The 23,876-nt window shown below is 36.6% G+C and overlaps 1 protein-coding gene across 1 annotated transcript; it reads right to left on the bottom strand.

Annotated features, from left to right (window-relative positions):
* Positions 1 to 526: 526 nt before the first annotated feature.
* Positions 527 to 3,581, bottom strand: LOC104093652 (glycerol-3-phosphate acyltransferase 5-like). The gene is made up of 3 exons (XM_009599432.4): positions 2,875 to 3,581; positions 1,540 to 2,217; positions 527 to 901 (listed from the first exon to the last, which is right to left on the bottom strand). Exons 1-3 carry the CDS (start codon positions 3,424 to 3,426, stop codon positions 644 to 646), a joined length of 1,488 nt encoding a protein of 495 aa, XP_009597727.1. The 5' UTR covers positions 3,427 to 3,581; the 3' UTR covers positions 527 to 643.
* Positions 3,582 to 23,876: the final 20,295 nt, after the last annotated feature.

Genomic DNA, 23,876 nt, shown 5'->3' with positions numbered 1-23,876 from the left:
ACTGTTATAAATACTTTTTATTAAAAAACACAAAGTTTAATTAAGTATAATAGTTGGTCTTAATTAACAATATAATTGAGTTGACCTACGTTTAGTTAGATGCGCTTCAGAATTTAACTGTAATGAGTTTCGACTTCTGTCATTAAACCTGCTATTTTAAATTATAGGTCATAATGTAATTATTTTTACAAAATATTTCAATAAATTAAGAATGAAGTTACTGACGAATCTGAATGTAATAGTGTATAAGTAAATGTAAATCTAATTTTAAAGAAATCAACAAGAAACAAATAAGTACGTACTAAAACAACTAAAATTTTGTGTTAAATAGTTTTTTTATCGAGGATCAGTCTGAATAAATAGAGAAATCTAATTTGGACAGTTGAAAAAATACAATAAATAAGAGAAAAGTCTAGTTCCCCCGACACAGTATATAAAAAGAAAAAGAAACTTTTTCTTAATTACCGAATAGCTCTAGCAATTTATTTAACATGGCTTCCATGAAAAAAATAATGAAAGAAGTATATAAAACAAAGAATACTGTCTCATTTTTTTCTATTTAATTTATACAATGATAGGATAAAAACAAAATATAGTATGTGAAACGTATCACTAAAAAAATCCCTCATAATCTTTACTTGTATCAGTGAATAAAAGGATTGAAAGTGCCCACCACTTGCTTAAACGTGTTCATTAAACTTTTAACTCCATTTGTCCCATAATTTTGCGAAACTATTCCATCATTTCCAGCAAGAACCCTATATTTGTCCTTTCTTGTAAAGTCTGTACACTCAAACCCTAATGTTGCAGCTAAAATCCTCTGAACATAATTTGCAACATCATGTGGACTTTTCCCAGATGAACACGTGGCTTCAGCTGGTAGCTGATTCAAGAATGTTACCTGTAGAAAAAATATAAATGAAGAAGATAAATAAAATTAAGCGGTGTTTGGGCATAGATTTAATTAAAATTGGAAAAACAAATTGAAGTTATGTTTGAAAAATAATTTTTAGAAGTTGAAGTAGTGTTTGGACATGCATTTTATATGAAAACAAATTGAAATTTTGTGAGGGGAATTTTTTTTCTTCGGAAAACTAATCATATTCCATGAACAAACAATGTTTTTAAAAAAAAAAACTATAAAAAAAGTAGCAAAAATATATGGCCAAACGGAAGCTAAGTCTTGAAACATAACACTTTCCTAAAAACAATGTATATTTGTTTCCTTTCCTATGTAAGATTACTATGGGATTGAATATCAAAATAGCTTTACTGGATGTGACAAGCTTTTTGAATTTCATTTCTACACCAAAGTAAATAATGGGAAAATTAAGGTTAGAAAAGCAAGAAATATTTCTAGTTTTCAAATTCAGAATTTTGAGAAGATGGAGAGAGTTTTGAAGAACACAAGAATGGAAATTAAGTTGTTTCCAGCAAAGTAAAAAAAATCATAGTGAAGAAAAATCAACTTAAGACACAATTTCTCATTTAAAAAGTATTTTATTTATTGGTTAAAGTTACACAAAATTGTAAGATTACCTCATACACTGGCCTAGGGTTCATGAAGAAGAAAATTGGGTCCATTGCTTTCCATCCCCTAGCCGTTGTTGCATGAAAAAACCCTACTCTATAATTCATAGCCACTGGCACAATCCGATCGGTTAATTCTGCAAAAAGTGCACTAAACCTTAATAAAAATGGTTCCCTACATGTTGTTCCTTCAGGGCAAACAACCAAATCTCCTTTCTCAAGTTGTCGTTTGATTTTTTGTGCATCTACTTCCCGAATTCTTGTCAATCGAACGGTCGGTATCGGCGATAAAATCTCCGATAATCGAGAGATTGAGTATGTCACGGCCGGAATTTTACGTTGAAGTACGGTGGAGAGGACAACCGGATCCAGTAGGGTTCGATGAGTGCACACGAAAAGCACGCCCGAGTTAGTGGTGGAGGCTGGTGGTGGTGGTTTGCCTTTGACGATGACTTTACCACCGAATAATGGAGCTAGATATGGTATGAGGGATAATGGAAGCATTAACCCTACTAAAATACGTATTGTTGCTATTATTATACCAAAGGGAAGCCATAAAAGGATTAAAAGAGATGTAGATGGTGTTGGACGTTTGCCTAAACGACCATCATGGAAAATTACTGGTAATGGTTTGATAAGTTGGTGATCTTGATTTTTGCTGCTCATAAATGGTGGATTTAATTGTTCCTGCAGTTTCAAATTGACATTTATAACAAAATTATATTTCAAGAATCTCATGTCAATGTTATAAGAAAATAATCTATAAATCTACTTCATTTTTTGTATGATTATGTGACGAAATCTCATCAAATAGCTCTTTCATTTTCAGTGGTGGCAAAGTTAGAATTCAAACAAATAACAAAAGCTAAATAGAAGGATTTAAATTATAAATACCGAGAATAATACTATTAAAAAAATTAATTTTGAACAAATGTTTTTCAAAGAATTTAGGTACCTTACAAAGAGAAACAAATCTATCTAGTTCCTTCTTGTTCAATTATATACCGAAATTTCATCAAATAGCTCTTTCATTTTCAGTGTTCATAAAGTTAGAATTCAAACAAATAACAAAAAGCTAAATAGAAGGATTTCAGTTATAAATATTGATAATAATACTATTAAAAAAACTTTTAATTTTGAACAAATGTTTTTCAAAGAATTTAGGTACCTTACAAAGAGAAACAAATCTATCTAGTTCCTTATTGTTCAATTATATATCGAAATTTCATCAAATAGCTCTTTCATTTTCAGCGTTGATCCATAGTTAGAATTCAAGCAAACGACAGAAGTCAAACAAAAAATTTACTGTATACACTGACAGTATAAAAACTTTATTTTACGTACCTTGCATTGAGAAAGAAATGAAGAAACAACTGATTGAGGCCTTCCAAGGCCTAAGCTAGGTTGTTCACCACCAAATAATTCAGTAACTTTTTCCTTAATCAAGTCAAAATCATCCTTAATAAATCCAGTAGCTAAACCAGATTTATTAACAACAAGTTCACTCCCAATAACATAATCAGCTTTCAAATGCTCTTTCACAAATCTCTCAACCATAATTCTTGGAATTTTTGTCACCACAATTCTCTTATCAAAAGAGCTAAAAATACTCCAACAATCCATATTAATGTCATCAAAATAAAACTTAGGTAAAACAGCTCTAGCCACAGCTTCAATTTCAGATATTTTTACACCTGCAGTAGCTACAAATATCATTAACTTTAACCCTTTATTTCTTTTCCCACAAATTTCAAGAACTCGAATTACTGGCCATAACATTAGTAAAATAGCAAATCTTATAAGACCAGAAGCTTCAAATGCCACTAACATGAAGTAACTAAAGGGATCTGGATTTTTTAAGAGAATTCCTTCAAACTCAGAAATAATTGACTCCATTTTTGGTGTGTTTTTTTACAGATAATAATGTGTTATAATTTCAAAAGATAATTGAAGGGTTTTAAGGAGAATAAGGTTTGTAAGATGAAGGTAGATTTGACTGTGTTCTAAGGAAAGAATGGGATTGTTTATCTGTTTACAACTACCGACGTAATTAATTTGATGCAATATGGACACATATTTATATATTCAGAGTTTAGCCCTATTTGCATGTTTTCTTGCGGTGGATATATCTATATGAAATAAATGCTAAAGAATATTCGCCATGTGGACGTGCAAATTGCTTGGTTACTTAACTCAACCAACTTATTCTATTTTTATATTTTTCTAACGTTTTAAAAAGATTTTGAGTTATATATACAGTATACTTAATTATATCTAATTAGAAAAATTCACATGATCAGTGTCGTTTACGTCTATCATAATATATATGTTGTCTCTAGGGCGGATCTATTGTGTTGGTTATGGGTTCATGTGAATTTAGTAGTTTTTGTCTAGATTCTATATATATATATATTAAAAATTCTATTAATAATATATATAAAAATCTAATAATAAACTCAATTATTATTGCAATATTAATTTGACGTTGTTATAGGAATTTATAAACAGAGTTTTGAATCTGTGTGGCATCAGTGGCGGATCCACATATGCACTTGTGGGTGCTTAAGCACCCATTACCTTTTATCATATGTAGTAAATTTGCATAAGCAATTATAAAAATATTTACATATATATTGATGACCACCTACAACTAAACTCCTTCCTTTTCTTCTTTTTGAATTTTTATCGATTAACACCGATAACTTTAAAATTCTGAATCCATCACTGCATGACATGTCTCTACTATGCACGTTTGTATTAATTAAATATTTATAGACATTTTATTAGAGGAATCATACTGTTTAATACAAAAGGTTAATCTAAATAGTTTCTGTGAGTCGTGGCAATTGATTAGGAGCTTGGCAGGAGATGTTTCTGTGTCGTCAATTGTATACTTACGTTGTTTCATCGGAGGCGGATCTAGCACTCAAATATTTGATTTCATATGAATTTAGTATTTTTAATATGAAATATAAATTTATTTGTAAGAATTTATTAAAGTTGTAATAAATAATAAAGTTGAACCCATAATTTTTAAAATTCAATGTGTTCAATGCGAAAAAATTTAAAGGCTGAATCCATAGAACATAAATTTTAAATTTGCCTATGTGTTTCATTGACATTGTAGGATTCGTGTTTATTATGATTTGTAGGGGTATACAAAGACAACGAATAAACCGCACCAAATCGAAAATCCTAGTCAAACCGAGAAAAAAATCCGATTGTGATTTGGTTTGGTGTTGAAATACAATCCGATCATAGATTTGGTTTGGTGTCACGACCCGAAATTCCCACCTACAGGACCGTGATGGCGCCTAACATTTGACTTGCTAAGGCAAGTCAACGTTAAAAATAATCTTAACTATTTTTAAGCAATTTAAATTAAATAGAAATCAATTAATGAAATAAAGTGCAGAAGACCATAAATGCCGAATTATCAAAATACATCCCCGATCTGGTGTCACAAGTGCACGAGCTACTAGGATAATACATATAAAGGTCTGAATAAAATTCAAGTTGCTTGAAAGATAATACACATCTAAGATAAGATAGAAGGGGACTTCAGAACTGCGGACGTTGTGCAGTTATACCTCAAGTCTTCTCTGGGTAGTTGAATGCGAGCAAGTCTATGGTATGTCGCTGGGACCAACTCCAAAATCTGCACAAGAAGTGTAGAGTGTAGTATGAGTACAACCGACCTCATATACTCCGTAAATATCGAGCCTAAGCTTGACGAAGTAGTGATGAGGCTATGACAGGACACGTACGTAAATAACATGTACAAGTATATACAAATACGAAGCAACAATAAAACAATAAATAATACTTTATAAATTTAGGAGGGAACATGCGAAGAGGGTTGATATAATAGTTTAGCAGGAGAATTATCATTTAGCAGCCAATTAATTTCTCAACAATAAAATGAGAAAATCATAATATGAAAATGGCACAGCACCACCCTTCGTGATTTTACTCTCATTCCTCTCATACACTGATAATTAAATAATAATAATTGGCACGACATCACCCTTCGTGCTTTAACTCTCTTTTGGCACGGTATCACCCTTCATGCTTTTACACTCTCTGAAAATGACATGGCATCATCCTTTGTGCTTTTACACTCAAAAATGGCACGGCAACACCCTCATTGCTTTTACACTCTTTCTAACCATGACAATGATAGTATAAATAATAAAAATGACACGGAATCACCTCTCGTGCTTTTACACTCTTCCTTACCATGAAAATAATAATATAAATTTGGAAGAGTATTTAAATGTGGGGATATATACTTATCATTCAATTCAATACCAAAATATCGACTTCACCTTCCAGAATTTTCAACAATAATTCAACTAACAATAATCCTATAAAAAATGATCAAATAAACAATAATAATTTAAGAAGAAATATATTAATTAAATATGTAATTATTCACAATAAACAAATTTCACCCGCATACTTTGACTCAACCACAACGCATAAGTACTCGTCACCTCACATATACGTTGTACCCGCACATTAAATCACGTAGCAAATACACAAATAAGTCTTACTCCCTCAAGCCAAAGTTAACCACGACACTTACCTAGCTTTACAACCAAATTCATGAATCCAACAAACCATTGCCTCGCGAATTCGGGTTTAAAGTCCTCAAATCTAGTCATAAACAATTCAATATACTTAATACAAATCGAAGGAATTAATTCCATATAAATTTACTAATTTTTCGGATTAAAATATAAAATTCATCTAAACTATCAACAGTGGAGCCCACGTCTTGAATCTTGAAAAAACTTACGAAATTCGAACACCCATTCCGAGACGAGTCCAACCATTTAAAAATTACCAAATTCTTATATCAAATGGACCTTCAAATCTTAAATTTTCATTTTTGAAAAGTTTTACAAAAATTCCAATTTCTTCCATCTAAATCCGAAATAAATGATGAATATTGACATGATTTATGAAATTTAATCACTTTCAGATATAGAATACTTACCCAAGTCGAAATCATGAAAACCCCCTTTGAAATCGTCTAAATCCGTGCTTGAAATGTCTAAAAATGAGAAAAATCTCGTACTCTTCGATTTATACACTGCCAAGGGATTTTCGCTTCTGCGGTGGACTTAACCGCGCCTGCGGTCTCGCTTTTGTGGAACCAAATGTGCATCTGCACTGCCTTTCGCTTCTACGATCGAAGGGTCCGCTTTTGCGGACGCGCGGGTGCGTTCAAGGTTCCGCACCTGCGGCTCTTTGCCCAGCTTGCCCAGGCCGCTTCTACGAGGGATTTCTCGCTTCTGTGGCCAAGGGTTAGCAGAAGCGAAGGCACCAGAAGCAGCAAAATTCCAGATTTTGCTTAAGTCCAATTTTTGTTTCGATTTCGATTTAAATCACACTCGGGGTACTCGGGACCCCGTCCGAATATACCAACAAGTCCCATAACATAATACAGACTTACTCGAGGTCTCATATCACGTCAAACAATGTTGATATTATCATTTTCATCTCGATTCAATTTTTTGAGTTTCAAACTTTTCAATTTACAAAACTCATGCCAAGACATATTAAACAAATTCGAAATAACTTTAAATTTGACACACGAGTCATAAATGATATAACAGAGCTATTCTAATTCCCGAAATCTCAATCCGAGTCCGATATCAAAAAGTCATATCCATGGTCAAATTTTGAAAATCTTTAGCCTTTAAATTACTAGTTTCCATTAAATAGCCATAACTTGAGTTGGGGACCTCCAAATTAAATTGCGGGCATACGCCCAAGTTCCAAATCACGATACGGATCTATCGGAGTTGTCAAAATACTGATCTGAGTATGTTTGCTCAAAATATTGAGCAAAGTTAACTCAGTTGAGTTTTAAGGCTCTATTTCACATTTTAATCAATTTTTCATATAAAAACTTTCCGAAAAATTATACGGGTTGTGCACGCAAGTCGAGAAATGATGAATAGTGTTGTTTGAGGTCTTAGAACACCAAAATAATTATTAAATTTAAAGATGATCTTTTGGGTCATCACATTCTCCACCTCTAAAACAAACGTTCGTCCTCGAACGAAATTAGAAAAGTATCTGAGCTGGTAAAAAAGTGTGGATATTTACTCTGCATGTCCGAATCGGACTCCTAGGTAGCTGTCTCAATTGATTGATCTCTCCATTACACCCGAACTGAAGGATAACTCTTAGACCTCAACTGTCGGACCTGCCGAGCTAGAATAGCTACCGGCTCTTCTTCGTAAGTCAAATCCTTGTCCAATTGGACTGAGCTGAAATATAACACATGGGACAGATCACCATGACATTTCCGGAGCATAGACCCATGGAACTCGAATGAACCGCTGATAAACTAGGTGGTAATGCAAGCTTGTAGGCTACTCCTCCCACCCTTTCAAGAATTTCGAAGGGTCCAATATACCTAGGGCTCAACTTGCCCTTCTTTTCAAACCTCAGTACACCTTTCATAGGTGAAACCCAGAGCAATACTCTTTCTCCAACCATAAATGCAATATCACAAACCTTACGGTCGACATAATTCTTTTGCCTAAATAATTTTGACCTTATCCAAGGCATCCTGTACCAAATCGATACCCAACAATCGCGCCTCTCCTGGTTCAAACCAGCCAACTGGTGAACGACATCGCCTCTCGTATAATGCTTCATACGGAGCCATCTGAATGCTCAACTGGTAGCTATTATTATAGGCAAACTCCGCAAGTGGCAAGAATTGATCCCAAGAACCTCCAAAGTCTATAACACAAGCGTGAAGCATATCTTCCAATATCTGAATAGTGCGTTCTGACTGTCCGTCTGTCTGTGGATGAAATGATGTACTCAACTCAACCCGCGTGCTTAACTCACGTTGTACAGCCCTCCAGAAGTGCGAAGTGAACTGCGTACCTCTATTAGAAATGATTGACACGGGCACACCGTGAAGGCGGACAATCTCATGAATGTAAATTTCAAGTAACTGCCACTAGAATGAAATGTGCTGACTTGGTTAACCTGTCCACAATGACCCAAACTACGTCGAATTCTCTCTGAGTCCATGGGATCCCAACAACAAAATCCATAGTGATACACTCCCACTTCCACTCAGGAATTTCTAACTTCTGAAGCAAACCATCATGTCTCGGATGCTCGTACTTAACTTGATGACAATTCAGATACCGAGCTACATATGCAATTATATCCTTATTCATTCTCCTCCACCAATAATATTGCCGCAAATCTTGATACATTTTGGCGGCACCTGGATGAATAGAATACTTGGAATTGTGGGCCTCTTCCAGAATTAATTCACGAAGCCCATCCACATTAGGCACACATATATGACCCTGCATTCGCAGAACTCCATCTTCTCCCACAGCAACCTGTTTGGCATCACCGTGCTACACTGTGTCCTTAAGGACAAGTAAATGAGGATCATCATACTGCCTCTCTCTGATGCGCTCATATAAAGAAGGCAGAGCGACTATGCAAGCTAGAACTCGACTGGGCTCTGAAATATCTAACCTCACGAACTGATTAGCCAAAGTCTGAACATTTGCCGCTAACAGTCTATCACCCATCGGAATATACACACGACTGCTCATACTCACAACCTTTCTACTCAAAGCATCGGCCACCACATTGGCCTTTCTGGGGTGATACAAAATAGTGATATCATAGTCTTTCAACATCTCCAACTATCTTCTCTGCCTCAAACTGAGATCCTTTTGTTTGAACAGATATTATAAGCTATGATGATCATTAAATACCTCACACGAGACACCATACAGGTAATGCCTCCAAATCTTCAGCGCATGAACAATGGCTGCCAATTATAAGTCATGAACAAGATAATTCTTCTCGTGAACTTTCAACTGCCGTAACGCAAATGCAATCACCCTGCCATCTTGCATCAATCTTGCACCAAGTCCAACGTGAGATGCATCATAATACACTATATAAGATCTTGAACCTATGGGTAATACCAACACTGATGCCGTAGTTAAAGCAGTCTTAAGCTTCTGAAAGCTCAACTCACACTCGTCTGACCATCCAAATGGAACACCTTTCTGCGTCAGTCTGGTCAATGGGCTTGCTATAGATGAAAACCCCTCCACAAACCGACGATTATAACCTGCCAAACCTAGGAAACTCCGGATCTCTATAACTGAAGTACGTCTAGGACAATTCTGAACAGCCTCAATCTTCTTAAGATCCACTTTTATGCCTTCTGTTGATACAACATACCCCAAAAAGGCAACTGAGTCTAACCAAAATTCACATTTTAAAAATTTGGCGTATAACTGATTATTCTTCAAAGTCTGAAGCACACTCCGAAGATGTTGCTCATGTTCCTCTCGACTGCTGGAGTAAATCAATATATCATTAATGAATACAACCACAAAAAAATCCAAATAGGTCTTGAACACCCGATTCATCAAATCCATAAATGTTGTTGGGGCCTTTGTCAGCCCAAATGACACCACTAGGAATTCGTAATGCCCATACCGAGTCCGAAAAGCTATCTTAAGGACATCAGATGCCCTAATCTTCAACTGATGGTAATTAGACCTCAAGTCGATCTTTGAAAACTCCTGGACACCTTGAAGTTGATCGAATAAGTCATCAATTCTTGGCAGTGGATACTTGTTCTTGATAGTAGCCTTATTCAACTGCCGATAATCTATACACATCCACATTGAGCCATCTTTCTTATTTATAAATAGTACTGGTGCACCCCAGGACAAGACACTGGGTCTAATAAATCCCTGATCAAGCAAGTCTTGTAATTGCTCCTTCAATTCTTTCAATTCCGGCAGGGCCATACGGTATGGTGGAATAGAAAGGGGCTGAGTGCCTAGAGCCAAATCAATACAGAAGTCTATATCTCTGTTGGGTGGCATCCCCGGCAAATCTACAGGAAATACTTCTGGAAATTCACGAACAACTGGTACTGAGTTCATAGAAGGAACATCCGCACTGGAATCGCGAATATAAGCCAAATAGGCTAGACACCCTTTCTCGACTATACGTCGAGCCTTCATATAAGAAATAACTCTGCTGGTAGAATGACCAAGAGTTCCTTTCCACTCTAACCGAGGTAACCCAGGCATGGCTAAGGTCACCGTCTTCTCATGACAATCCAATATAGCACGATAAGGTAACAACCAATCCATATGCAAGATGACATCAAAATATACCATATCAAGAAGTAAAAGATCCACACTAGTCTCAAGACTCCCAATAGTAACCACACATGAACGATAGACATGATCTACCATGATAGAATCTCCCACTGGAGTGGACACACACATAGGAGCACTCAGAGAATCACGAGGCATCACCAGATATGAAGCAAAATAAGAGGACACATAGGAATAAGTGGATCCTGGATCAAATAGAACTGAAGCATCTCTATGGCAAACTGGTTTAATACTTATAATCATGGCATCGGATGATTCGGCCTCAAGCCTAGATGGAAAAGCATAAAATCGGGGCTAAGCCCCACCACTCTGAACTGCGTCCCTGGGACGGCCTCTAACTGGCTGGCCTCCACCTCTAGCTTCCTGACCCCTACCTCTAGCTGGCTAAGCAGGCGATGAAGCAACCGGTGCTAGAATCATAGCACGAGAACCCTGCTGCTGCATGATGCCCTGAGACCTGGGGCAGAATCTAGCAATGTGCCTCGGATCACCACAAGTATAACAGGACCTCGGCTATTGTGACTGCTGACCCTGAAATTATCCCTGTCGACCTGAGTAACCACCCTGAAGACTTTGGATCGGAGGTGCACTGATAGGAGTTGGTGGTGCACTATAGGATGCCTGGAGCACTGAATGAAACGACCTGGGAGGATGACCCCTACCAAAATTACCCCTGCCTCCAGACGAGGCACCACTAAACCCACCGAACTGACGAGGCCTCTTATCAGACCCCTTCCTGTCTCCTGTGCAAGAACCATCTCGATCCTTCTAGCAACATTAGCAGCCGCCTGAAAAGAAATCTCACTTTCGATCTCCTTGGCCATCTGAAGCCTAATAGGGTGCGTAAGTCCCTCAATAAACCTCATCACTCTCCCTCCCTCAGTAGGAAGTAAAAGGAGAGCATGACGGACTAGATCCACAAAACGAGTCTCGTACTAAGTAACAGTCATATTGTCCTGCTCAAGACACTCAAACTGCCTGCAGAAATCCTCTCTCAATGTAATAGGGAGTAACTTCTCTAGAAATAGCCGTGAGAACTGCTTCCAAGTTAGTGTAGGCGACCCAGCTGGTCTGGTCAGCATAAAATCTCTCCACCACCTCTTGGCGGAACCCGTCATCTGAAATATAGCAAAATCGACCCCATTGGTCTCAACTATACCCATGTTCCGCAGCACTTCATGGAAACGATCAAGATAATCCTATAGGTCCTCAATAAGGCCTCAGGAGACATGGCGGGTCTATCATCGACCTATGCCGCAACAACTGGCTGAACTACCCCAACTGGCGGGGCTGCTGGAGCCTGATACTAGGGAGCCATCTTCTCCAGAGCGGGAGTAGTGGGAGTTTGTGCTCCTCCCCCAGCCTGTGAGACGGTTGGTGCCACTGAAAACGTATCATTCTGGGCCACGCCCTCTATAAGACTCACCAAATGGACCACAGTGTCCTGAAGCACTGAAGTAGCTATGAATCCTTCTAGGGCCTGAACTGGTACAGTCTGAACTTGAACCTTCTCCTGAAGATCCACATGAGGTTCTACAATAGGTGATGCTGCTCGAGCTTTAGACTGAGCTCTACCTCTGCCTCTGCCTCTAGCACGACCTCGACCTCGACCTCTACCCCTCGTCATAGTTGCCACCGGGGGATCTGGTTCCTATCTATCGGTAGATGTATTACGTGTTCTCACCATCTGCGAGAGAATAAGAATAGAATGGTTCAATCATCGATGATAGAATAAGATAGCACGACAGATTAAGAAAGAAATGATATTGTTCCTAAACTTCATAGCCTCTGAAAGATAAGTACAAACGTCTCTGTACCGATCCTTCAGACTCTACTAAGCTTTCTCGTGACTCGTGAGACCTAAGTAATCTAGTGCTCTGATACCAACTGCCACGATCCGAAATTCCCACCTTCAGTACCGTGATAGCACCTAACATTTCACTTGTTAGGAAAGCCAACGTTAAAATAATCTTAACTATTTTTAAGCAATTTAAATTAAATAGAAGTCATTTACTGAAATAAAGTGTGAAAAACAATAAATATCGAATTATCAAAATACATCCCCGAATATGGTGTCACAAGTACACGAGCTGCTAAGATAATACAGATAAAGGTCTGAATAAAATTCAAGTTGTTTGAAAGATAATACATAGTTAAGATAAGATAGAAGGGGACTTCAGAACTGCGGACGTTGTGCAGTTATACCTCAACTCTCCTCTGGGTAGTTGAATCCGAGCAAGTCTATGGTACGCCACTGGGACCAACTCCAAAATCTGTACAAGAAGTGTAGAGTGTAGTATGAGTACAATCGACCCCATGTACTCCATAAGTGTCGAGCCTAACCTCGACGAAGTAATGACGAGGCTATGACGGGACACGTACGTAAACAACCTGTATAAGTATATACAAATACGAAGCAACAATAAAACAATAAATAACACTTTATAAATTTAGGAGGGAACATGCTAAGGGGGTTGATATAATAGTTTAAGCAGGAGAATTATCACTTAGCAACCAATTAATTCCTCAACACTAAAATGAGCAACTGATAATATGAAAATGGCACGGTACCACCCTTCGCGCTTTTACTCTCATTCCTCTCATAAACTGATAATTAAATAATAATAATTGGCACGGAATCACCCTTCGTGCTTTAACTCTATTTTGGCACGGCATCACCTTTCGTGATTTTATACTCTTCCTTACCATGAAAATAATAATATAAATTTGAAAGAGTATTTAAATGTGGGGATATATACTTATCATTCAATTCAATACCAGAATGTCGACTTCACCTTCCAGAATATTCAGCAATAATTCAACTAACAATAATCCCATGAAAAATGATCAAATAAATAATAATAATAATAATAATAATAATTTAAGCAGGAATATATTAATTAAATATGTAATTATTCACAATAAATAAATTCCACCCGCATGCTTTGACTCAACCACAATGCATAAGAACTCGTCACCTCACATATATGTTGTACCCGCACATTAAATCACGTAGCAAATAGACAAATAAGTCTTACTCCCTCAAGTCAAGGTTAACCACGACACTTACCTCGCTTTGCAACCAAATTCAAGAATCCAATAAACCTTTGCCTTGCGAATTCGTGTCCAAAATCCTCAAATCTAGTCATAAACAATTCAATATACTCAATACAAATCGTAGAAATTAATCCATATGAATTTACTAATTTTTCGGATTAAAATCCGAAATTTATCTAAAAAGTCAATAGTGGGGCCCACATATCGAATCTCGAAAAACTTACAAAATTCGAACACCCGTTCCGAGACGAGTCCAACCATATAAAAATTATCAAATTCTGATGTCAAATGGACCTTCAAATCTTAAATTTTTATTTTTGGAAAGTTTTACAAAAATTCCAATTTCTTCCATCTAAATTCGAAATAAATGATGAATATTGACATTAATTTATGAAATGTAATCGGTTTTAGATATAGAATACTTACCCAAGTCGAAATCGTGAAAACCCCATTTGAAATCACCTAAATCCGTGCTTGAAATGTATAAAAATGAGAAAAATCTCGGACTCTTCGATTTATACACTGCCCAGGGATTTTCGCTTCTATGGTGGACTTGACCGCGCCTGTGGTCTCGCTTCTGCATAACCAAATCCGCATCTGCGTTGCCTTCCACTTCTGCGATCGATGGGTCCACTTCTGCGGACGCGCGGATACGTTCAAGGTTCCGCACTTGCGGCTATTTTCCCAGCTTGCCCAGGCCGCTTCTGCGATGGATTTCTCGCTTCTGCGTAGCCACTTCAGCGGCCAAGGTTTCGCATAAGCGAAGGCACTTGAAGTATCAAAATTCCAGATTTTGCTTAAGTCCAATTTTTGTTCTGATTTCAATTCGAATCACACTCGGGGTACTCGGGACCCCGTTCGAATACACCAACAAGTCCCATAATATAATACAAAGTTACTAGAGGTCTCATATCACGTCAAGCAATGCTTAAATTACAATTTTCACCCTGATTCGAATTTTTGAGTTTCAAACTTTTCAATTTGCAAAACTCGTGCCAAGACATAATAAACGAATCCGAAATGACTTCAAATTTGGCACACAAGTCATAAATGATATAACAGAGCTATTCAAATTTCTAAAATCTCAATCCGAGTCCGATATCAAAAAGGCAAAACCGTAGTCAAACTTTGGAAATCTTTAGCCTTTAAATTACTAGTTTCCATTAAATGGCCATAACGTGAGCTAGGGACCTCCAAATTAAATTATGAGCATACGCCCAAGTCCCAAATCATGATACGGACCTACCGGAGCTGTCAAAATACTAATCTGAGTCTGTTTGCTCAAAATGTTGACCAAAGTCAACTTAGTTGAATTTTAAGGTTCTATTTCACATTTTAATCAATTTTTCATATAAAAACTTTTCAAAAAATTATACGGATTACGCATGCATGTTGAGAAATTATGAATAGTGTTGTTTGAGGTCTCAGAACATAGAAATAATTATTAAATTTAAAGATGATATTTTGGGTTCATCACATATTGTTTTAACTAAAAAAAGTCAAAGTGAAACCAAACCAACCCGATATTATATTTATATAATTTTTAAAAATATTTATTGTAATATAATTTATAAATATTTCTTAACATTGTTTACAATTTTATTTTTAAACGTATTATTTAAAGTTTGGACTTAACATTCAATGGTCCAATAAATTTATAACGACCCGACTTGTCGTTTTGAGAATTAGTGTCCCGTTCAGCGGCTTAAGAACCCGAGCAGCTTCGTAATATGTATCATGACTTGCGTGTATGGTCGAGTTATTTTTCGGATGATTCGGGATTTAAATAGAACAATTCTTATTTTAGAAGCTTAAGGGAAAAGAGTTAACTTCGGTTTGACTTTTGTGCAAACGACTCGAGAATGGAGTTTTGATAATTTCAATAGCTTCGTATGGTGATTTCAAACTTAGGCGTATGTCCAGATTTGGATTTGGAAGTACGTAGGACATTTCGATGCATTTTGGCGAAAATTAAAAAGTTGAAGTTTTGAAATATTTATAAGTTTGACTTAGGGTTGACTTTGTTGATAACGGGTCCGGATTTCGATTACAAAAATTGAAAAAGGTCCATTATGTCATTTATGACTTGTGTGCAAAATAGGAAGTTATTCCGGGTTGATTTAATACGTTTTGGCACAAGTTTTGTAAGTTGGAAAGTTTGAAAATTCACAAGTTCGATTCGAGATGCAATTCATAATTTTGACATTGTTTGATGTGATTTGAGACCTCAAGTAGGTCCACATTATGTTATAAGACTTGTTGGTATATTCGGATGAGGTCCCGATTGGCTCGGGTGAGTTTCGGACGGGGTTCGAATTTTTGAGCCTTGAGGAAGTTATTGGAAATTTTTGGTTGATGGTGTCTTCGCACGACCGCAGTTGCATGCTCGCAAAAGCATGCAAGTGCTCACAAAAGAGACCTGGGAAGGCTGGCCGGGGAGGCTTCGCAGAAGCGGAGAAATGAACGCTTCAGCGGCTTCACAGAAGCGAGAGGCTCGTCGCATAAGCGACAGTTTTCGCAGAAGCGAGGGTTGTCTCGCACCTGCGTTTGCGCAGAAGGGGAGCTAAATTCCGCAGGTGCGACAGGGTTGCTGGCCAGTGTACTTCGCAGAAGCGATGATTGTGTTGCAAAAGTGGCCTTGCAGTTGCAAAAATTTCTTCCCCAAATGCGAAACTGGGCAGAAACATAAGGGATCAAAATTGGTCATTTCTTCATTTCGTTTTATATTTTTGGAGCTCGGTTTAGGATGCTTTTGGAGGGATTCTTCACGAGCTTGATTGGGGTAAGTGTTCTATATCCTAAATGGGTTGTATTTCATTATTATATGGTTATTTTCATCAATTATTAGTGAATCAAATGGAAGAAATTGAGAAAGAATTGTAAAACTTTTCAAAAACAAAAAATGAGGATTTGGAGAATGATTCGTTATTGGAATTTGATAATTTTGGTATGGTCGAACTCGTATCGGAATGAGTTTTCGAATTTCATAAAAATTCTATTGGGTTCCGAGATATGGGCCCTAGGTTGACTTTCAAGTTGACTTTTCAATGTAAAATTACAAATCGATGTTTTATTATCTGGAATTGTTTCCGATGAATTTTAACGATGTTATGGAATTATTTTGGCAAGGCTTGAGCCGTCCGGAGGTCGTTTCATGTGAGAAGGCTATTTTGGAATATAGGTCTAACTTCGTAAAGGTAAGTATCTTGCCTAACCTTGTGTGGGGGAATTACCCCTTAGGCATTGAGTCTTATGTGAAATTTGTGTAATGTGAAAGTCATGTACGCGAGGTGACGAGTACGTACTCGGGCTTATATATGCAAATTCTATTGGTTTAAACTCTTAGGCATCTTTTATGTATTAATTGAAGATTTTGGGCACGTATTACATCCTTTATTTGCCATGTTCATCATTACATGCTTTATCTGTAAATCGTTGTTACTTGCCTCATTCTTTACTTGCCAAGTTTGTTGTTATATGCTTATTAGGACTCGTTACTACTTTAACATATACGTGAAACCTCTGATTGTTGAGTTACCACTTTATTGAAGATATTTTCATTATTGAGTTTTTCCTTAATTAAATAATTGGAATTTAAGTAATCAACAACAATAATAACAACAACAACAATCCAGTATAATCCCACTAGTGGGTTCTAGGGAGGGTAGTTTGTACGCAAACCTTATCCCTACCCTGGGGTAGAGAGGTTATTTCAGATAGACCCTCGTCTCCCTCCCTCCAAGAATTCCCTACCATGCTCTTGGGGTGACTCGAACTCACATCCTCTTGGTTGGAAGTTGAGGGTGCTCACCACTAGAGCAACTCACTCTTGTCTTGGAATTTAAGTAATCAAGAGGCATTAATTTATTTTACTTGAAGTTGTGTTTAAAAGAGATATTATTGTTATTGAGATTTTTATATACGTCGTGTTGAGCCGTGGGCTATCTGTGATGAAATTATTTGATACCGTTGAACCGTTGGAAAGGTTGTGGCCTACGGGCATTTGTAATACGAGTTGATTATGTGATGTTGTTGTAGTAATAGTACGTGTGAATTGTTGTGTGATTTGAATTATTGTTATGCGGAGTATAAGTGTGTCATTTCACTATTGTTATATGTGTTGTGATATTGTCTTGGCGGAACGATAAGGGTCGCTATTATACGGAGCGATAAGGGTGGCTATTATACGGAGCGATAAGGGTGGCTATTATACAGAGCGATAAGGGAGGCTATTATACAGAGAGATAAGGATGGCTATAGGAGAGATAAGGGTGGCTAGAGGAGTGATAAGGGTGGCTATTGATATTGTCTGGGCGGAGTGATACGGGTGGCTATAGGAGAAATAAGGGTGGCAATGTTAGGGATGATATGTGATGATGTGGGGTTATCGTGTTGGTAATTTTAGTGTGATGTTTTGATTCTTTTGTGTTTATTTTACACTTTGTGTAACTTATCTTGCGGTTTCAGTGAGCTAATTGATATCCTTGATATTTCTTGTTGATTTGGGCTGCAATAATATACTTGCACATGCATACACTGTAGTATACTACTTATACTAGCTCACGAGTACGTAACTTGATAATTATCTGATCCATGATGAAATTGTAAGCTTGTGACTATGCCGGGCGGATTATGTTATTGGCACGTGAACTGTCCGTGCATATGTGATATGAGATGTGGGCACGAGGTGTCATGGGTATATAATGATTATACTATTGGCACGTGAACTGTCCGTGCAAATGTTATGATTAAGATATGGGCACGAGGTGCCGTGAGAATATGATAGTTGGTTGAAACCCGTGTTTTATGACAATGATAATATGGTGGGATTGGGTTGCACGCCGCAACATATATTTACTTATTCTTATTGATATTTACATGGTGGAATAAGGGTAGAGAGTGTTGTACGGTGGGATCGGGTTATGCGCCACAACAGTTTATGTGTTTTATTATCTCTTATTGAATTATATTGGTTTCGGTGCTTTCATATGAGACTCTGAGTATTTGGTATTTTTGTATTTACTGGATCTCGAGGATTTAGTTATTATCATGAGATAATTGTTTACTTTTTTGCATGTTCCCCTCCTGTTATTATATCTATATATTGCGTACAGGTTATTTGACTAGTGAGTGTCTTGACTATACCTCGTCACTACTCCACCGATGTTAGTCTTGATACTTACTGGGTACCGACTGTGGTGTACTCATACTACACTTCTGCATATTTTCATGCAGAGCCAGATATTGAAGATATCGGACTCGGGCAGAGTTAATTTATTGATCGCAAGGATTCGAGGTAGAGTTGCTTGGTCATCGTAGTCCATTGGAGTCTTTTTATTTTATTGTACTGTCAGTTATTATTCGAACAGTATTGTATTTCGATCCTTAAGGTCATTTCATGTATTCAGTTGAGTTCGTGACTATGTATTACCAGTCTTGGGAGGTTGTTATAATTGTTTCCGCTTATGGTTTCGACACTTGTATTAAACTACTGTTAATAAAAAGGCTTGAGTTGTTATTGTAACCGGCTTACCTAGTCTTAAAGACTAAGTGCCACCACGACGCATGTGGTGGGATTTTGGGTCATGACAAAATTTTATAGCCCATAGAGGTAGTAAGTCAAATAAAGTTCAAATCAATACTAATGCTAATAAAGGAAATTCAATTCAACACTACGAATGACAATAGTGTTGGATATCGATTTTTTAGTTTTGCATTGATTTATAATGAAAATGCATAACCTGGTTTATCTTTTTCTTTAGTGCTTAGTTGTGTAATTAATAGTACTTCTTCGATGTACTTATGTTAGCATGACATGTGTAGTATTTTCAACTTATGTTAATTTTTGTTATGGCTTATTAATTAGTAACATTTTCATTATGCGATTTTATTATCTTTGTTATTGAATATTTTAGTATAATGCTATGACTCATCTCATATTATTGTATTTTTTTTTTTGAAAAATACATTATATAGTTATATCCTACTAGGACTAAAGAAATATTTGAAGCACAAGTTACATATTTTATGCTATGAAGACCTTATCGGGGAAAAAAAATGAAAACCCAAGAAAATAAAACCCGAAAATACCTAGAAAAATCGAGATTGAAAAATCCGAATTTATTGATTTGGTTTGGTTTATAGATTTAAAAATCTGACATTGTTAGTTTGATTTGGTAATTGAGAAATTTGAATCAACCCGATCTATGTACACTCTCGTCATCTTGTTTATAATGAGAGGTAGTGCACAATAGTCAATTTTAGGACCTCGTTTAAATCACACTTGAAGTTTGGATTGTCAAACAGTAACTTAGACAATTTAAAAGCACGATTAAACTTCAAATATTTTGCATGAAGATCAGCCATATATATAATGGTTGAATTAATTTCAGTTATTTTTGCTTCAACTTCAGGTCAACAAACGCTTTGTAATGACCCGACTTGTCGTTTCAAGAATTTAAGTCTCGTTCGGCGGCATAAGGCCCTGAGCAGCTTTGTATTACATGTATTGACTTGCGTGCGTGGTTGAATTCAGTTACTGAATGATTCAGACTGATTTGAGACACTTGGTCCCTAAAACGGAAGCTTAAGTCTTAGGATTTTGACCATAGTCAGAACTGTATGAAGGCGACTTCGGAATGGAGTTTCATCGGTTCAGTTAGCTCCGTTGGGTAATTTTAGACTTAGGAGCGTGTCCGGACTGTGAATCTGAGGTCTGTAGCTTATTTAGGCTTGAAATGGCGAAAGTCAAATTTTTGGAGATTTGGATCGGAAGTGAACTTTTTGATATCGGGGTCGGAATCCGATTCCGGAAGTTGGAGTAGGTCCGTAATGTCAATTATGACTTGGGTGCAAAATTTGAAGACAATCGGACGTGATTTGATAGGTTTCGGCATCGATTGTAGAAGTTGAAGTTTCAAAGTTCATTAAGTTTGAATTGGGGTACGATTCATGATTTAGATATTGTTTAATATGATTTGAGGTCTCGAGCAAGTTTTTGTTATGTTATGCAAAGTGTCAATCGCGAACGCGAAGCAATAGGGCTTGAGGGCATCGCGAACGCGAGGGCATGAACGCGAACACGATGCTATGCATGGGCAGACCTTCGCGAACGCGACGCTTGTCATGCAAACGTGAAGAAGGTTTTGAGGCAACTGGGTTTTTGGCCTTCACGAACACGAGACAGAGGTCACGAACGCGAAGAAGGCGTACCGGGTTAGAATTAAAAGTCCCAAAAATTGGGGTTTGAGTTCATAACACAAAAATTAAATTGGGAGCTCAGTAGAAGGCGATTTTTGGAGAGATTCTTGCGTGGGTGTTTAGGGTAAGTGATTCTTATCCAGTTTTGATTAATTTCCATGAGTATTCCTTTGAATCCATCATTTAATTCGGATTTAAATGGAGGAATCAAAAATGAAAATTTAAGATTTGGAGGTCGAGTTGTTATTGGAATTCGATAAAATTGGTATGGTTGAACTCGTATCGGAATGGGTGTTCGAATTTCATGAAAATTATATCGGGTTCCGGGGGGGTCCTGCGTTGACTTTTGTTGACTTTTTAGAATAAATTTTTAAGTCGATATATTATTATCCGGAATTATTTTCGATGAATTTTAATGAAGTTATACAATTAATTTGGATAGATTTGAGCGGTCCGGAGGTCAATTCAAGCAAGAAGACGATTTTGGAATATCGACATAACTTCAAAAAGGTAAGTGTCTTGCTTAACCTCGAGTGGAGGAATTACCCCTTAGGCATCGAGTCTTATATGCCATTTGTGAAATGTGAAAAGCCGTGTACGCGAGGTGACGAGTACGTACTCGGGCTTATATGTGCAAAATTTATTGAGTTGAAGTCTTGGGCAAATTATGTAGTAATTTGATAATTGTTAGTATTTATTAAATCATCTATTTGTCATGCCTAAATCCTTGTTGTTGAATTTATTTTTATATGACAATTTGATGTGATTGTTACTTGAAATTTTATGTAATTTCGTGAGTATTGTTGGTTTGATATTTCTTGGAATTTAATTTTAATATAAATTTTTCCTATGAAAATAATTAATTAAGCAAGGTTAAGAAAAAGTGTTAATGTAATTACCTAAATTTGGATTTAATAAAGGCTTTTATTTATGTTGAGTAATTTCTATTAAGATTGATTATTTTTGGGTGTTATATACATTGTGTGGGGCCTTCGGCTATTTGTTAAAAAATTAATTGACTTGGTTGTATCTTTAAAATTTTGGTTGTGGCCATTGGGCAAATTGTGATATGAATTGATTTTTTTATGTTGCCGTGATAATTTTTCGTGTAAATTATTGTGTTGTGTTAATTATTATTTTGAGGATATAAGGGTGGCATTTCACCGTTGATATTATGTGGGTATAAGGGTGGTATTTCATTGTTATTGTGTTTGTTGGAATATTATGTGGGCGTAGCAATAAGAGTGGCTATATGAGTGATAAGTGTGGCAATAGGAGTGATAAGGGTGGCTATTGATATTGTCTGGGTGGAGCGATAAGAGTGGCAATAGGAGCGATAAGGGTGGCTATTGTCAGGGACGATATGTGATGATGTGGAGTTGTGGTGTTGATGATTTTCATGTGATGTTGTGATTTTCTTGTGTTTTTTTATACCTTGTGCAATTTGTCTTGTTGTTGGTAAATTGATAACAATCTGAATTATGTTAAAATTGAGAGCATGTGGCTATTGCCAGGTGGATTATAAAATAAAATGTGGGCACGAGGTGCGGTGAGTAAATAATGAGAATATTGGCACGTTAATTGTTCGTGCAGTTGTGATATGAAATGTGGGCACGAGGTGTTGTGATTGAATGATAATGATATTGGGCATGTGAATTGTCCGTGAAGTGGTGATATGAAATGAGGGCACGAGGTGCTGGAAAAATATGATGATTTAATTATGGGCACGAGGTGCCGTAAAAATATGAAAAATGGGCTAAGACTCGTGTTTACGAAAAATATGAAAATGAGCTGAGACCCGTATTTTTATGATTTTGAAATGAGGTATCACATGGTGACTTTTTAATTGAAAGAATTATATTCAAAATAATTATTTGGGAGGATATTTATTTAGAAAGTATTATATGAAAGATATTTATTTGAGAAAATTATATTTGAAGAGATTTATTTAATGAGTTATATTTGAAAGATAATCATTTGAGAAAAATTATATTTGAAAGAGAGTTATTTGGAAGAATTATATATGAAAGACATTTATTTGAAGGACTTGATTTAATTGGGTGTAATTGTATTTATTAATGGTGTTCTTGTTGTCTTACTGTGCATATCACTCATTGTTTTATGTTGCCCTTATTGTTATCTGTTTTCTATTATTTTGTATATTATATTGCACATGCTATTAGACTAGTGAGTGTCTTGACTATACCTCGTCTCTACTCCACTGAGGTTAGTCTTGATACTTACTGGGTACCGACCATGGTATACTCATACTACACTTCTGCACATTTTTGTGCAGAGCCAGGTATTGGAGATATTGGACTTGAGCAAAGTTAAGGCGGGGTCGTAAGGATTCAAGGTAAAGGTGCTTGGTCGTCGCAGTCCTTTAGAGTCTTTTCATTTCATTATACTGTTAATTATTAATCAAACAGTATTACAAATTCGGTCCTCGTGATCATTCCATGTATTCAGTTAGAGTTTGTGACTCAGTACTACCAGTCTTGGGATGTTGTATATTCATATTTGTTACGCTGTTAGTTTTGATTACTTATTTAATTAAAAAAAAAAGGCTTCAAAATGTAATTGAAATCGGCTTACCTAGTCTTAGAGACTAGGTTCCATCACGACGCCTGTGGTGGGATTTTGGGTCGTGATAAGTTGGTATCAGAGCTCTAGGTTCATAGGTTCTACGAGTCACGAACGAGTCTAGTAGAGTCTTGCGGATCGGTACGGAGACGTCTGTACTTATCTTCGAGAGGCTGCAGAACTGTTAGGAAATTTTCACTTCCTTCATTCTTATCATGTGGATTTGTTGATTATAGAATTTGAACCTTTGTATCTCTATTCTCTCACATATGGTGAGAACACGTGCTACCGAGTTAG

Source organism: Nicotiana tomentosiformis, chromosome 4 (assembly GCF_000390325.3).
Source record: "Nicotiana tomentosiformis chromosome 4, ASM39032v3, whole genome shotgun sequence".
NCBI classification, from domain to species: domain Eukaryota; kingdom Viridiplantae; phylum Streptophyta; class Magnoliopsida; order Solanales; family Solanaceae; genus Nicotiana; species Nicotiana tomentosiformis.
The sequence above is the reverse complement of the archived record's forward strand: the minus strand, read 5'-3'. Positions and strand labels throughout refer to the sequence as shown.